Source organism: Mustela nigripes, chromosome X (genome assembly GCF_022355385.1).
Source record: "Mustela nigripes isolate SB6536 chromosome X, MUSNIG.SB6536, whole genome shotgun sequence".
In the NCBI taxonomy this organism is placed as follows: domain Eukaryota; kingdom Metazoa; phylum Chordata; class Mammalia; order Carnivora; family Mustelidae; genus Mustela; species Mustela nigripes.
In genome coordinates, this window is record NC_081575.1 from 12487664 (window position 1) to 12503635 (window position 15972).

At 42.6% G+C, this 15972-nt stretch overlaps 1 protein-coding gene across 5 annotated transcripts in view; it reads left to right on the plus strand.

Annotated features, from left to right (window-relative positions):
- ATP11C (ATPase phospholipid transporting 11C) overlaps positions 1 to 15972 on the plus strand; it is a 183926-nt gene that overhangs the window by 146580 nt on the left and 21374 nt on the right. For all 5 annotated transcript variants that reach the window (XM_059384662.1, XM_059384665.1, XM_059384663.1 and 2 more), the window contains exons 23-24: positions 2009 to 2068; positions 11386 to 11513. In XM_059384662.1, coding sequence (XP_059240645.1) covers positions 2009 to 2068; positions 11386 to 11513 — 188 coding nt within the window. The remainder of the gene's footprint in view (positions 1 to 2008; positions 2069 to 11385; positions 11514 to 15972) is intronic.

Below are 15972 nucleotides of genomic sequence, written 5' to 3' on the forward strand. Positions count from 1 at the left end.
TTCGCAATGTAGGAAATCATTTGTGTAGGTGATGCCCTCTGTCTTCATAGGATCTCTGCGCCCATTATCATCTTAGTTACTGACTTAGCAGTCAGTATTGCTTTTCCACTGCCGTCCTTTTTCCCAAGGTGGTTTCTAATACTTCGAACCCTCTTCCTTCCTCTGACCTTGCCATTGCTTCTTCAAATAACAATTACTTCACTCCTGAAGCGCTTCAGTGGTGGGTTTTCCTGTCTTCTGTTTCTCCATTCATGCACCTTGCATAATTTGGCCAAGTCAACCTTAGGAAGCTGCCACTCTTTAACCTGTCCTCTAGAAACTTCACTCTCCATTGTCTGAGGATTAGTCTGTCTTTTAAGGCACCCGTGTTCTGACCTTGTCCTACCTTATATGTTTAAAATACATGCACTTTGCCTTGGTTCCTGCTCTCAGCATATCCTATCCATCTTTAACACCTTGTTCAAGTTCTAATTTCTTCATTTATTTAGTCAACAGACAAGTTCAAATGTGTTACCATGTGTCAAGCACCATTGTAAGACCTAAAGATTCATAATGGAGTAAGACAGGCAAAGCCTCTGTTGTCAGGGGACTTACATTCTCGTGACAGAGTCAGACCTCCCCTTCCCACAAAGCACCTCCATAATCCCCACTGAATACTGCCTCATCCAAAGTCTGAACACTTTTTCAATATGGTCCTGCATTCTCCCCAAATTGATGCATACACATGTCACCCTTACAAGAGATGACCTTGGGAGCTCTGGCACACCGTGCTGTAGGACTTAATTCAGTACATGTGTAGCCCTTTTCTTTAGGAACATTCCCCCAGAGCCTATAGTATATTCACTTAAATATTGTCGGCTATGGCAGATTTCATCCTTCGAGGATGCATTGGATTTTTAAAAACCGCTTCAAGTCTCCTAGCCTGGTAAATTAGCTAAGTGAGAATGTGTGACAGAAGGAAAGAGACTAGTTTACTGATACAGCCCAAAAATGGGCTCTTGAAGTGCTACCCAGAGACAAATCCAGAGACATCATGAACAAGTGACAGCAGCACTCAAGTAAGGACCCATCCTACCCTGACGGATGGCACTCGTTTGAAAAGACTGGTTCTGGGGATTTTGCCTGAAGATGTTAATTTTTTTTAAGATTTATTTATTTATTTGACAAAGAGAGAGACAGTGAGAGAGGGAACATAAGCAGGGGGAGTGGGAGAGGGAGAAGCAGGCTTCCCACTGGGCAGAGAGCCTGATGCTGGTCTCGATCCCAGGACCCCAGGATCACGACCCGAGCTGAAGGCAGCTGCTTAACAACTGAGCCACCCAAGCGCCCCATAATTTCAGTATTTATAGTCCTACCTAGTGGCTTTTTCTGTCTTATGAATTCTCAGCTTTTATTTTTTTCCTGTTTGTTTTTAGTATTCTCCCAATTAAATAAGTCCCTTCGGAGTAAGAAGCTTTGTTCTGTTCTCCCCCCCCCCTTTTTTTTTATTACCCACAATACCGTCTTTGCCTATAATTAGGTGATCAATAATAATATGCCAGTTATTTGATGAGGCAGTAATAAAGACAGTAAAGCATTAGTTGATACTTTTAGAGTCTGCAGACACCGTAGCAGTATCCTGGCTGTTCATTGGCACTAATTGACTTTACTTGTACACTTAGAGCTTTATGTCAGTCTACCTTGTGTTGATTTTGCAAATCAAATTGGCATTTAAAGGGTAATACCTAAATGTTTGTATTTTTATGAGCTCATCTCTTCCCTTAAGAAAGAATGGCAGGAGGTTCTCATTAAGTGAGATCCTCTTTCTGCTTGGTAAGGCAGAAGTTGATATTAATATGAATTAATCATTTGTCTTTGAGTTGTTTGCTTGCAACTCTAATCGAAATTTATTGTGTTATGATATTAAAAGACTTGGGATTGACCGTAGACTATTTGGAGTACGATATCCTGTGTTAGTTAACAAAGTTCAAGTGAAAACATTAACCCTTCTTTACATTTTTTTTTCCAGAACCTTTGTTTCATTTTGCCACAATTTTTGTACCAGTTCTTCTGTGGATTCTCACAACAGGTTTGTTTCCCTAATTATTTGTTATAATTTACTTTACATTGGCTATCAATAAATTACCTTTTTAATGTATTGGATTGTAGAGATGAGAGAAGTATGTTCAAAGTAAAAGGATTTTTTTTTTTTTTACTTTTTTAGTTCAACCGTTGATCCTCTTGCCCTGGTTTTTGACAGTAGCAAATGTTTATGTCTCTGCTTGGGTGATGTTCTTATTATTACTTTCTTCTTGAAAGCGATTTGGTACCTCCTGTTGGAGTTGAGATAACCTTCAAAGTATTTCTTTTAATCAGTGTAAACCATGTTTTCCATTAATCCTAATATGGTGTATTTTAATATTTCATCGAATAAAATCACACCTTTGCAGTTTCTCAGGTTGATTTTCTAGAAAAATGTTGCTTTCTCAACAGGCCAGGAAGCTCTGATCCCTGGATAGATTCTCGAATTATTTAAGCAACTCTGCATTTCTTGTCTTTTATGGTTTTATTGGTTTATTATATAAAGAACAGGCTATGTGTTATTTTGATACACAAGTGGTGGGACGGACATGCACATTTATAGCTTTAACAACTAAAGTGGACCTTGTGTTGCTTCTATGGAAGTACAGCCCAATACAGGAGTGGGAATGCTCAGTGATGGAGAAATTTTGTAGTTAATCTGTGAGCAGTTCAGTGATCGTGCCATGCTGAGCTATGGGTAACATCAGCTCAGATATTAAAGACCGAGTTTCTAAATTTCAAGGCACGCTTCATTCCTCCTGCGAGCTGCGAGGAAGCGATTTTTTCCCCCTCACTTCTTGGTGGTATTTTTTAAGACCGTGTGTTCTTCTGAATGGGAAGTGAGTGCTCTCTTTCCCTAGAACTTGCCTCTTCCTCTGTCTGTGCTCTCTCTTACGACAGTGCCGTGTTGTCGAGCCCACGGCGCCACTTCCGCAGGTTGCTTTACGGGTGAATCATCCACCAGCTGTAGGAAGTGCCATTAGCCTTCTTGAATGCAAAACTAACAGTCTCAGATGCAGCGAGTTTTCTGAATTCTGTCGAATCTGCTTTGTGTGAACATTCAGATTACTGCTGGTCAAATGCTTCAAATTCCTCACTTCCGTGGACGAGTGCAAGTGTTAAAAAGCCATTTCAGGGGCACCTGGGTGGCTCAGTCGGTGAAGCATCTGCCCTTGTCTCAGGTCATGATCCCAGGGTCCTGGGACCGAGCCCCACATCGGGCTCTCTGCTCAGTGGGAAGTCTGCTTCTCCCTCTCCCGCTACCCCTGCATATACTTTTTCTCTCTCTCTTTCTCTGTTTCTCTCTCTGTGTGTCAAATGAATAAAATCTTAAAAATAAGACATTTCAAATTTTGTAGCAAAGTGCGAAAGGGAAGTTGGTTTAATCTGGTTAAAATGTTTTTAATTTGAAAGGAATGTGTCTATAAGTTGTATGAAGAAAGGACTTACTCCTTCTAAAGCCAGCTGAGACTCAGACCCTAGTCTGTCTGGGGTCTGCTTAGGTTACCTTAGGTTACCTTAGCTGTTGAGGTTGAGGTTGAGCTGTTGAGGTTTCCGTAGGAGTTGGTCTTTGGCTTCCTCGGTTGCTCAGATGGTGGGCTCATTCATTTAATGACTATCTCTTGAGTGCCTACTGTATGCCAGGCTAAGTGCCGGGGGTATAACTGTGATCAAAACAAAGTCTTACCCCACGGAGCTTGCCATATAGTGTTGGGAGAGAAAGAGCAATCATACGAATGTCGGCTACTGATACAAGCTCTGAAGGAAGAAGTGAACCATTATCAACTGGTAGAGTATGAATGAAGAAGTCTGCTATTTTAGAGAATCTGGAAAGTTCTCTCTGACTTTGAGCAGAGATCTAAAGCAAAGGAGAGAGGAAGATGTCAGACATCTTAGAGAAAAAGTATATCGGGTAAAAAGAAGGTCTCTCTGAGGTGGTGGCTTGATGTACATTATCATTATTTTTTACTTTGGCCTTGTGCTAGTGCTAGATGTAGCAACCATTATTGCAAATATGTTTAGAGTACATAAGGTAGTCAGCCTTTTTCAGCTCAAGTCCACATCACGTGTTCTCTCCAACCCTGGAAACTGGAGGGCAAGCTATAGAGAATGTAGAAATGGAACCAGAATTCAGATTGTTTAAGCAAAAAGCAACTCTTTGTTTAGAAAAGCTAGGATAGTATTGGTCTTTTTCCATGTGAAAAGAAAACATCTGTAGCAGGTTCAATAAGAAACTATTATCAACTAAACCTGTTGTTTATTTTGAGGACATTCTGTCTCCTAATTATGCATCTAAGAATTACAATTATCTCTCATGTAACATCGAAGTACCATAGCGGAACAAAAATAGATTGATCCTTCTTTTGTTTGACTGAAATTCAAGACTAAATTACTCACCAGGCAATCTTTGCGTTTGTTGTTTTCAATCTTCTCGTTAGTGAAAGTGGAGTAGTTTCCAATGAAAATATGGTATTGTGTGCCAACAAACCGATCGTCTCCCTTGAAAAGTAAAAAGAACAAAACACCTATTTGGGGCTTCTTTTCAATTGTAGATAATTTTTGCTGAGTTTTAATCTTTGTGGAGGAGTTAGGCTGATGGAGGAGTAGGGGGACCGATGCATGTCTTGTCCCTTGAACACAGCTACGTAGTTATCAAATCATTCTGAACACCTAGGAAATCAGAGGTCTAACAGAACAGAAACTGCAAGTCTTCAAAGCAACCAACTTTTGGAAGGTTGGAAGTGCAGAGAGTTGAATTGGGGGAGACAGCGCTGTGGTTACAGTGGTGGCGAGAGAGCCTGTTTACAGACGCTGTCACAGATTATCATGAGCAGAGGAGTGCAAAAATCAGAACTTTTAGAAGTCTGCTACAGTGGGGGATGTGCCCAGCTTAAAGGTGCTCAGGTGGCAAAGCAGGGTCGAATCCTAGAAGTGACACTGTGGTCTGAGGATCTCCTGGGTAACGAGAACAGGAGACACTGTTCCCAGGCATAGGAACATGGGGCACCTGGGGGGCTCAGTCATTAGGCATCTGCCTTCTGGCTCAGGTCATGATCCCAGGGTGCTGGGATCGAGCCCCAGGTCAGGCTCCCCACTCAGCAGGAAATCTGCTTTTCTCTCTCCCACTCCCTGCTGCTTGTGTTCCTTCTCTCACTGAGTCTCTCTCTGTCAAATAAATAAAATGTAAAGAAAAAAAAAAATGGAACATGGAAGACCGTTGAGAACAGTGAGTATTGGTGCCGGCTTTCTGCTCTGTTTTGCCATAAACTACGAACCCCTGCATGGTCATGACCACTCTCCTGGCAGGGGCTGGCAAACCAGCAAAAGTGTGGCAAGACCCTCCCCCAGAACAGTGCTTGTCTGTGCTGTGGTAGTCCTTAAAATTCAGAGTTTTGAAACGCAGTTATGTAGCTGAGATTAAAGATTAAAAAGCTCGGACACAGACCAGTTGAACGCAGGGTTCTGACGGAATTCAGGGACACAGGAGTGATTGACTGCGTTCTCTGAGGGCTCACTGAGGGGGGGGGGGCACTTCCAGCGCTGGAGTTAGGGAGTGGGGCACCACCATATTCATCCCGCCCATCAGTGCTGATAGCCTTTGGGGGGCAAAACAGCACCACCTAGTGGACTCTGGAGCTGCTTACATCAAGCCCCACCCCGCTGAGCCCCAGAGGTGCATTGCCGCTAGGACAAGTCCCCCTGAGAGAATCATCCCAACAGACTGCTCCCCCAGAAGACCAGCACAAATAATGTGCTCACACCAAGTTTACTGGTCCTAGAGTGCTGCAATCTTCAGTTCTAGGGGAAAATGGGATCTAGTTTGTTTTTTACTTTTATTACTTTTTTATTTTTTCATTTATTGTCTTATTTTTTTTTTCAATTCATTTTGTAAAACTCTTGATTAATTTAAAATTTGTATTTATATATACTTTATGTTTTTGCATTTGTTTACTTTAATTATTTATTTGATTTTGGGATCTAGGTTCTTTTAACAAGCAGACCAAAACATACCCAGGCTTTAGGTTTTGGGTGGGGGGAATTTTTGGTTTCGGGGGGTTTTCCTTTTTGTTGTTGTTTTTTGTTTTCTTCTTTTCTGGACAAAATGACGAGATGGAAAAATTTACCCCAAAAGAAAGAACAGAAAGTGGAATGAAGGGCTAGGGATTTAATCAAGACAAATATAAATAAGCTGTCTGAACTAGAATCTTAAGAAACGATTATAATATACTAGCTGGGCTTTAAAAACAGCACAGAAGAAACTAGAGAATCCCTTACTGTGGAGACAAAAGGACTTAAATCTAGTCAGGCTGAAATTTTTAAAATGCTCTAACTGAGATGCAGTCCCAAGTGGAGGCCATAAAAATGAGGATGGATGAAGCAGAGGAGCAAATCAGCGATAAAGAATATAAAATTATTAAAAATAATGAAGCTGAAAAGAAGGGAAAGAAAAGTAATGAACCACAAAGATAGGCTTAGGGAACTAAGTGACTTATTAAAACATAATATTCATATCATAGGAGTCCCAGAAGATGAAGAGAGAGAAAAAGGGGTAGGAGGTTTATTCAAGTAAATTATAGCTGAAAACGTCCCTAATTTGGGGAAGGACACAGGCATCAAAATCCACGATGCACAGAGAACTCCCATTAAATTCAACAAAAGCTGACCATCACCAGGACATGTAATCAAATTCACAAAACAGACAAGGAAAGAATCCTGAAAGCAGCGAGGGTAGGGGGTCCACCCGTAAAGGAAGACAGATGAGGTTCACAGCAGATCTGTTCACAGAAACTTGACAGGCCAGAAAGGAGTGGCAGGATATATTCAACATGCTGAATGGGGAAAAATATGCAGCCAAGAATTCTTTATCCAGCAAGCCTGTCATTCAGAATAGAAGGAGAGAGAAATTATTTCCCAGACAAACAAAAACTAAAGGAGTTTGTGACCACTAAATCACAAAATTTAGTGTAAGAAATTTTAAGGGTGATTCATTGAGTGGAGGAAAAAAAATAAAAGACCAAAATCATCAAAGACTAGAAAGGAGCAGAGAATCGCCAGAAGCACCACCTCCACAGCTAACACAATGGCACTGAACTGATCTCTTTGAAGGTAAATGGACTAAATGATACAATCAGAACACAGGGTATCGGAATGGATAAAGAGATCCATCTATGTTCTGCCTACCAGAGACTCATTTTAGATCTAAAGACACCCACAGATTGAAAGCAAAGGGATGGGGGCATCTGGGTGCCTCAGTTGGTTAAGAGTCCTGATTTCAGCCCAGGTCATGATTTCAGGGTCATGAGATCAAGCCCCATGTCTAGCTCCGCACTGGGCATGGAGCCAGCTTAAGATTTTCTCAAAAAAAAAAAAAAAAAAAAAAGAAGAAGAAGAAAAAGAGAAAAGATTCTCTCTCTCCTTATGCCCCAGCCCCCCTCCCCCCATTTGCACACACTCTCAAAAAAAGGGGGGGCAAGTGGAGGGATGTCATGCTAATGGACATCAAAAGACAGCAAGAGTAGCCATAGTTATATCAGATAAGCTAGATTTTTTTTTTTAAGATTTTAGTTATTTATCTTAGCAAATGAGAGAGCGTGGCGGGGAGGGGCAGAGGAAAGAAAGTCCCAAGTGGACTCTGCTGATCACTGAGCCCAGCACAGGGCTCAGTCTCACGACCCTGAGATCACAACCCAAGCCGAAACCAAGAGTCGGACACTTAACCAACTGCACCACCCAGGTGCCCCAGACAAACTAGATTTTTTTTTTAATTTTATTTTATACAAACTAGATTTTAAAACAAAGACTGTAACAAGAGATGGAAAAGGGCATTATATCAGAACTAAAGGGTCTATCCATCAAGAAGATCTAACAATTGTAAATATGCCCCCAACTTTGGAACACCCAGATATATAAATCAATTAATAACAAACATAAAGAAACTCACTGCCAGTAATAATAGTAGAGGACTTAAACACCCAATTCAGAGCAATGGACAGATCAGCTAAGCAGAAGATCAACAAGGAAGCAATGGCTTTGAATGGCATCCTCGACCAGGTGGGCTTAACAGATATGCAGAACATTTTATCCTAAAGCCACAGAATACACAGCCTTTTCCAGTGGACATGGAACATTCTCCAGAATAAATCACATACTGGGTCACAAAACAGGCCTCAGTAAGTACAAAAAGATGGAGATCATACCATGCATATTTTCAGACCACAATGCCATGAAACTTGGAGTCAACCGCAAGAAAATATTTGGAAGGACCACAAATACATGGAGGTTAAAGAACATCCCATTAAAGAATGAATGGGTCAACCAGGAAATTTAAAAAGAAATTTTAAAAAATACAGGGAAGCACAACCTATGGGATGCAGCAAAGGCCATCATTAACGGGGAAGTATATTGCCGTACAGGCCCACCTCAAGAAGCAAGGAAAGTCTCAAATACACAACATAACTGTATACCTAAAGGAGTTGGAAAAGAAACAGCAAAGAAAGCCTGAAGATGGCAAAAGGAGGGAAATAATAAAAATTATACCAGAAATAAATGATACAGAAACAAACACCTAACTGGTACATCAGTAGAGTATGCAACTCTTAATCTCGAGGTTGTGAGTTCAGACCCCGTCTTGAGTATAGAGATTACTTAAAAATAAAATCCTTAAAAAAAAAAAAAAAGATTTGGGCTTGAATTAGGTCATTTGGGAAAAAGTTTAAGATGAGGGGGCTTGCTCTAGTTTGGGTGCTGTCAGTAAGTGAGGGGGTGATTTTATGACTAAGCATTTCAGTGTGTCTTACCAGGAGGCTTGAAAACTAGGAGGCTACCACTGTCATTTGTCAAGAAACAGCAGTCACCCCTAATTGCCAGAATAGGAATATTGGTTAATGAGATTTCGACAATATTCCTATTCTGTGTTCAGTGTGATTATGGAGGGATCATGTTTTCATCTTGATCTGTCATGTGACAGAATAACCTTGTTTGATGATGATGTTCAATGAAAATGTTCGTGTTCGACAGGAGAACTTCAGTGCCTAGCTTGTGAGTGCCCAGGACAGCTTCTAGATGTCAGGGGCTGCCTTGCTTTTTCTCAGGCTATGCCTGTCCATAAAATAAGTAAAAATCCCTGCCCGCTTAGAGCTTGAAATGTAGTGTGAAGAGAGACAGTAAAAATAATAAATGTATAATGTAAGATAAAAGATGATTAGGGATGCCTGGGTGGCTCAGTAGGTTAAGCATCTGCCTTCAGCTCAGGTCATGATCTCAGGGTCCTGGGATCGAGCTCCCTGTTGGGCTCCCTGCTCAGCAGGGTGTCTGCTTCTCCCTCTCCCCACCCCCCAACTCATGTACGTGCACTCATTTTCTCCCTCCAATAAATAAATTAAATGTTTACATAAAATAAAAGGTGATTAGTATTATAGGAAAATAAAAAACAAGATAACGGGAAATGTATCCATGAGGAAGGGAGTGAATGACAAGTTAAATTAAGTTTGGTCTCTCTGAGAAGGTGACATTTGAGCTGATGTTTGTGAGTGAGGGAGTAATCCATGAGGCTCTCTAATGGAAGTGCTCCAAGCAGGGCCAACAGTCAGTTTAAAGGAAGTCCTAGGGGCGCCTGGATGGCTCAGTGGGTTAAAGGCTCTGCCTTTGGCTCAGGTCATGATCTTAAGGTCCTGGGATCAATCCCCGTACTGGGCTCTCTGCTCCGCAGGGAGCCTGCTTCCCTCTCTCTGTTCTGCCTGCTTCTCTGCCTACTCGTGATCTCTCTCTCTCTCTCTCTGTCAAATAAATAAATAAAGTATTTTAAAAAAGGAAGTCCTAAATCAGGAGTGCACCTGACATGTTGGAGGTCCAGTGAGGAAGGCATTGCTGCTGGAGTGCAGTGAGCAAGGACCAGGAGAGATCTAAGAGATTAGGCCAGACCGGAGAAGCCAGATGGGGTGGAACTGGAGAGCCACTCCTTTGTAGGAATGTTTTTTTCTTTTAACTTTCAGAGATAAAGGAATCCACTGCAAAGTCTGAACAAAACAGTGACTTGATTTCACTTCCTTTCTGACAGAACTACTGGGGCCATTGTGTGGACTGTAGATCAAGGGGAGAAGGAGGGAGCCATTTAGGAAGTTTGCAGGGTGGTGACTGGAGGTGCTGAGAAGTGATCTGGTCTGAGAGGTGATCTGGTCTGGGAAGTGATCTGGTTCTGGATGTATTTGAAGGTGGAGCCAGTAAACACTTCTTAACTGCCTGGGTGCAGGTGTGAAAGAGAGAAGAGTCGAGGATGAATCCAAGATTTTGGTTCCGCTTGATCACCAAGATGTAGTCGCCCTTTCCTGAGCTGAGGAACACTTCAGGAGGCGCTGGTTTGAGCAAAGGGTGGGTCAGGAGTTCAGTTCTGGATGTAGGCTTGTATTTCTAAAACATTAACAAGTGGGGAACTGGATACGTGGGGACAGGTCTGGGCCAGAGATAAATGCTTGGGGATGTTCAGTGAATGGATGGAATTAAAACATGGAACTGGTGAGATGACCTAGGGAGTGACTATGAAGTTTCCAACACCGAGTGCTGGAACGTCGCAACAGAGCGCTTGGGCAGAATAAGAGACTAAGAAGAAACTGCTAGTGAGCTGGGAGAATCACTAATTTCGAAATATTTCCTGAGCACCCAGGTGGTTCCAGGCACCAAAATAGATACTGGGGTTGCAGCGGTGTGGGGGCTCTTCACTGAGGTAGAGAACATGGGATAAAGCAGATTTACGGGAAAGTTAGTGAGTTTGGTTTTAGACATTTTGCGTCGCGGATGCCTGTGGGGACAGCCAGCAGAAAGGTGGAAATTTTGGTCAGGAGCCTAAGGAAGTCATGCCTGTGTACATATTTTTAGCTTTGCTTGTGCAAAGACATTTATTTAATCCTTAGTAAACGGCCACATTCAAGATCATGAATAGAACCTCGAGAAGGTGATAGTGATACTTAAAACTATGTAAGATATTAACAACGAAGCCACTATGACACAGACAAGCCACTGCCTACGTGTAGTCTTCCTGGAGGGTTCCAGGCTTATATTTAATTGGTCTTTGTTCATCGAAAAGTCTTTTGAAAATCCGTTAGTATTTGTTAGAAATAACATGTGTACATTCTGAATAAAATTCTTTGGAAAGGGAGGCTATATTAATACAATACATCACACTATGTTAATTTCTGTAGTTACCAGTGAGAGTGACCTCATTTATAGACTTCTTTTGCTATGACAACAAATGTGAAAGGGAACGGTCTTGTTTCAGCTTGTGATTTTTCCAAACACAAAAATTTGTTCTTCTGTTGTTTGTCTTTTCAGCCACTGTATGATGCCGCTTACCTTACGATGTACAACATCTGCTTTACATCCTTACCCATCCTGGCCTACAGTTTACTGGAACAGCACATCAACATTGACACTCTGACCTCAGATCCCCGATTGTATATGTAAGTAGCACATGTGGTTAAAAACCATTTCAGACTTTCCAAATCCTGGGTTTCATTTCATTCGTGGGTAGGAAGGACACAGTTGCCCACCTGATTTGATTACATGGTTCTGTTCTGAATTTTTAGCTACTTAAACCATACCATTCACTAGGAAAATGGTATATGTCCTAGATGTAGGACCTGTCCATGAATGCGTGTGAACCTTCTAGTTCAAAGTCACTAATTCCTAAAATGAGAATCTACATTGGCATAGAGTTCTCAAGTCTCATAGGAAGATATGCTATTTTTTTAAAGGTCTTATTTATTCATGAGAAACAGAGAGAGGCAGAGGGAGATGCAAGCTCCCTGCTCAGCAGGGAGCCCCGATGTGGGACTCGATCCCAGGACCCCAATACCATGACCTGAGCTGAAGGCAGAAACTAAACCATCTGAGCCACCCAGGTGCCTGGAAGACACACTATTTTAACTACCCCCCCACAAAAAAGGCCACACACACAGATTTATTGTGTTGATTCCTACCTATAATGGGTTGAACTTCTATTATGTTAGACTTTCTCTTTTTTTTTTTAATTTTTTATTAACATATAATATATTATTAGCCCCAGGGGTATAGGTCTGTGACTCACCAGGTTTACACACTTCACAGCACTCACCATAGCACATACCCTCCCCAGTATCCATAACCCCACCACCCTCTCCCTACCCTCCTCCCCCCGGCAACCCTCAGTTTGTTTTGGGAGATTAAGAGTCTCTTATGATTTTAGACTTTCTCTTTTTTTAAGATTTTATGTATTTTAGAGAGTACATGCACACGACTGAGGGCAGGGGCAGAGGGAGAGAATTCGAAGCAGACAGCATGGAGCCCAATTTGGGGCTCTATCTCATGACCCCAAGATCATGACCTGAGCCCAAACCAAAAGTTTGTTGCTTAATCAACTGAGCCACCCAGGTGCTCTGAGACTTCAGCTGCCCCAGAAGCATAGCCTCCTCTGCTTTGTCAGTGCCATTCTAGAGCTGCATTGCTGGGGCTCCTGGGTGGCTTAGTCGTTAAGTGTCTGCCTTCGGCTCAGGTCACGATCCCATCTCCCTGCTCAGTGGGGGAGCCTGCTTCTCCCTCTCCAGCACCCGCTGCTTGTGTTCTCTCTCTCTCTCTCTCGCTGTATCTCTCTGTCAAATAAACAAAATCTTTTTCAAAAAATAAATAAATAAAGCTGTATTGCTGAAGAAAATAATTAACTCATTAAGCCCTTATATCCATTTTGTGTCAGTTATAAATGGATGCTTTTGTCTGTGGACAGGGTACGTGGCCAGTTGTTTAACGTATGATTTAATTGGATTTTTTTTAAATTTTTTATTTTTTTTTAAAGATTTTATTTATTTATTTGACAGAGAGAGATCACAAGCAGGCAGAGAGGCAGGCAGAGAGAGATGAAGGGAAGCAGGCCCCCTGCTGAGCAGAGAGCCCCATGCGGGACTTGATCCCAGGACCCTGAGATCATGACCTGAGCCGAAGGCAGCGGCTTAACCCACTGAGCCACCCAGGCGCCCCTAATTGGATTTTTATAAGTTAAGTCTGCTCCTAAGGATGAAGATGGTAATTTATAGCAGATGATAAGCATTGCCTAATAGTGGATAGCAAATGCAATAGAGACTTGGGTGGTTTATTTGTATGAAGTGAAGGTATACAAATTTAAAGGTTTTCTTTAACCAGTGTAACTCATAAAACCTATATTTAGTTATTGTTAGGCTTAACCGGCTTTATAAAATTTGTCATTATTTTAAAGATGTAAAGATTGAAAATTTCAAACATGCACAGTAGTAGCAAAAATACTATTAATAGAGTGAACTTCCCTATCCTCACTACTCAGCAAAAAATGATCAGTTCAGGGTCTGTCCTAGTTCATGAATAATCCTGTTTGCTCTATTACAGATTTCTTTTTTAATAAATACAAACATGATATAAAATAGTTATTTCAGTAAGTATCTCTTAAAGATAATGACCTAAAAATAAGAACAGTACCTTATTGTACCTAAAACTTCAACAAGCCCGTAATATTGTACATCCAGTCAGGTTCAGATTGCTCCAGTGGACTCATTTTTTTTTCCTTTAAGATTTTTTTATTTATTCATTTGGGAGAGAGAGCACAAGTGGTGGGGAGGGGCAAAGGGAGAGGGGAAGCAGGCTCCCTGCCAAGCAAAGAGCCTGATGTGGAGCTCAATCCCAGGACCCAGAGATCATGACCTGAGCTGAAGGCAGGCACCCAACGGGCTTAGCCACCCAGATGCCCCCAAGTTGACTCATTTCTTTTTATAACATGCTTGTTTGCATCAGAACGTAAGGTCCGTATGTTATACTTAGTTAATATGCCTCTTGAGTCTGCTTTAACCTGTAAGTTAACCTGGCACGGTTTTTGTTGACAAAACTGGGTCATTCATCTTGCGGCATTTACACCAACCTGGAGTTTGCCGATTGCACTCTTCTGGTATTAGCATGTTCTGCTTTTCCCTGCACTTGTGGCAAGGGGATAGCTAGATCTGGAGGGGAATCACAGAAGCCATGGGGGAATCTCAAAGCACATCAGCTCCCATGCACTCTTTTTTTTTTTTTTTTTTAATGAGGAACCATGGCCCAGAAATGACTGACCTAAGGACACACGGTGTAACTAGAGGCCAGATCAAGATCAGAATTGAGTTCCCCTGATGACTAGCACCATGTGCTTTAGCTGCCTGGCTGTTTTCAAACCCGGAGCAGCAGTGTTTGTCTCCAGACATTGTCACAGGTGTCAGTTTCACCCTCAGTAAAACATGGATAACAGTAGCTGCCAATCCTGGTGTTCCTGTGAGGATTAAATGAGTGACTACGTGTAAAACAATTTTAAAAAGACCCTAGCCTAGAGTTTTCGGTTCGATGGGCGCTGTTCTTACTCTAACGCCCTCCTCCACATAACTTCTGGGCTGGGCTGAGGGCTCTCCTACATCGAGACTGTTGAAAACCTGAAGAAAGCTGTGGAGTACCAATTATCTTAAGGGTGTCCGTGAAGTCTGAGTTAGCGAACCATGGGTATGGGCCACAGATGATTCAGTGAATTTTCTGGAGAGGGTATACTTACTCCGCCTTGGAGACACAATCTCAGCTACAATTATTCCTCTGGAAACATGAAGCCCTGGTCATCCTGTGTGGCTCTCTCTGCAGCCGTAGCACTCAGTATGACGGCTGGCATCGTGCAGCATACTACCGATTTCACCTGAAGGGGACGTAGTGACTTGGGCGCTTCCCAAATACTGAAACGATCTTTTCGGATATTTTCGTGCTTTTAAGAGAAATTTAAATAGTAAACGGTCATTCCTCTACAGAGGGAAGAGGCATAGTCTGTTTCTGCTACAGCTTTAAAAGGTGAAAGAAAGGCTCCCATACACCTGCCACTTCCCATCTTAGGGAGGCGCACAGGCCTGTGTGGCGGGGTGACTGTCCCCAAGTCTTCCTTTTCTCTCATGTTCTCCTTTGTGGAGACTCTCATACTCTTGAGTTTCCAACAGCTTTGTCATTCGTTTGAGTGCGGCTAGGAAGCCTCGCATATCACCCGACATACCATGACCCCCTGCCCTTCTTCCCACGGGTGGAAGGTAGCTCCCAGAGACAGTCTAGAAAGACAGGATCCACGCCTGCCTCGGCCCAAATTCAGTGACTCACAAAAGCCTTACGGGCCGGTGGCTGCTGGGCTCTCACTGCAAGAATCTTTGGGAAGGGGCGCCTGGGTGGCTCAGTGGGTTAAAAAACCTCTGCCTTCAGCTCGGGTCATGATCTCAGGGTCCTGGGATCGAGCCCCACATCGGGCTCTCTGCTCGGCAGGGAGCCTGCTTCCCCTCTCTGCCTGCTTGTGATCTCTCTCTCCCTCTGTTAAATAAATAAATAAAATCTTTTAAAAAGAGAAAAAAAGAATCTTCGTGAAGGTGCTTTGCCTATGGCTCCCAGCTGTCTCAAGCTGGTGCCTTACCATGTGGGGGAGTGCTTGTTTCTGAGAAGCAGGCACCTCTTTCTTTCTGCAGTTTTTCTAGGGCAAACAGCACGTTGCATTATTCGTTCCCTGAATTTCAAATTCCTTCCTGCTCCTGGAGATCCGAGTAGGTAAAAGTTACATAATGGCCATGTTTTCAGAAACCCCCACAGTGCTCAATACCAAGTGAACAAGAATCACTTACATTAATGTTATAAAGGTGTTTCTTATACAGTCAAGCCAAGAGACAGACGTCCTGTATAGTATTGGCAACGGTGTGCTGTACGAGTGCTGGCCTACCTTCCCATCAATGTTAAGAGCAACTTGAGGGGCACCTGGCTGGCTCAGTCAGTTAAGCAGCTGACGAACCTGTTTAAGATTCTCTCTCTTGGGGCGCCTGGGTGGCTCAGTGGGTTAAACCTCTGCCTTCGGCTCAGGTCATGATCTCAGGGTCCTGGGATCGA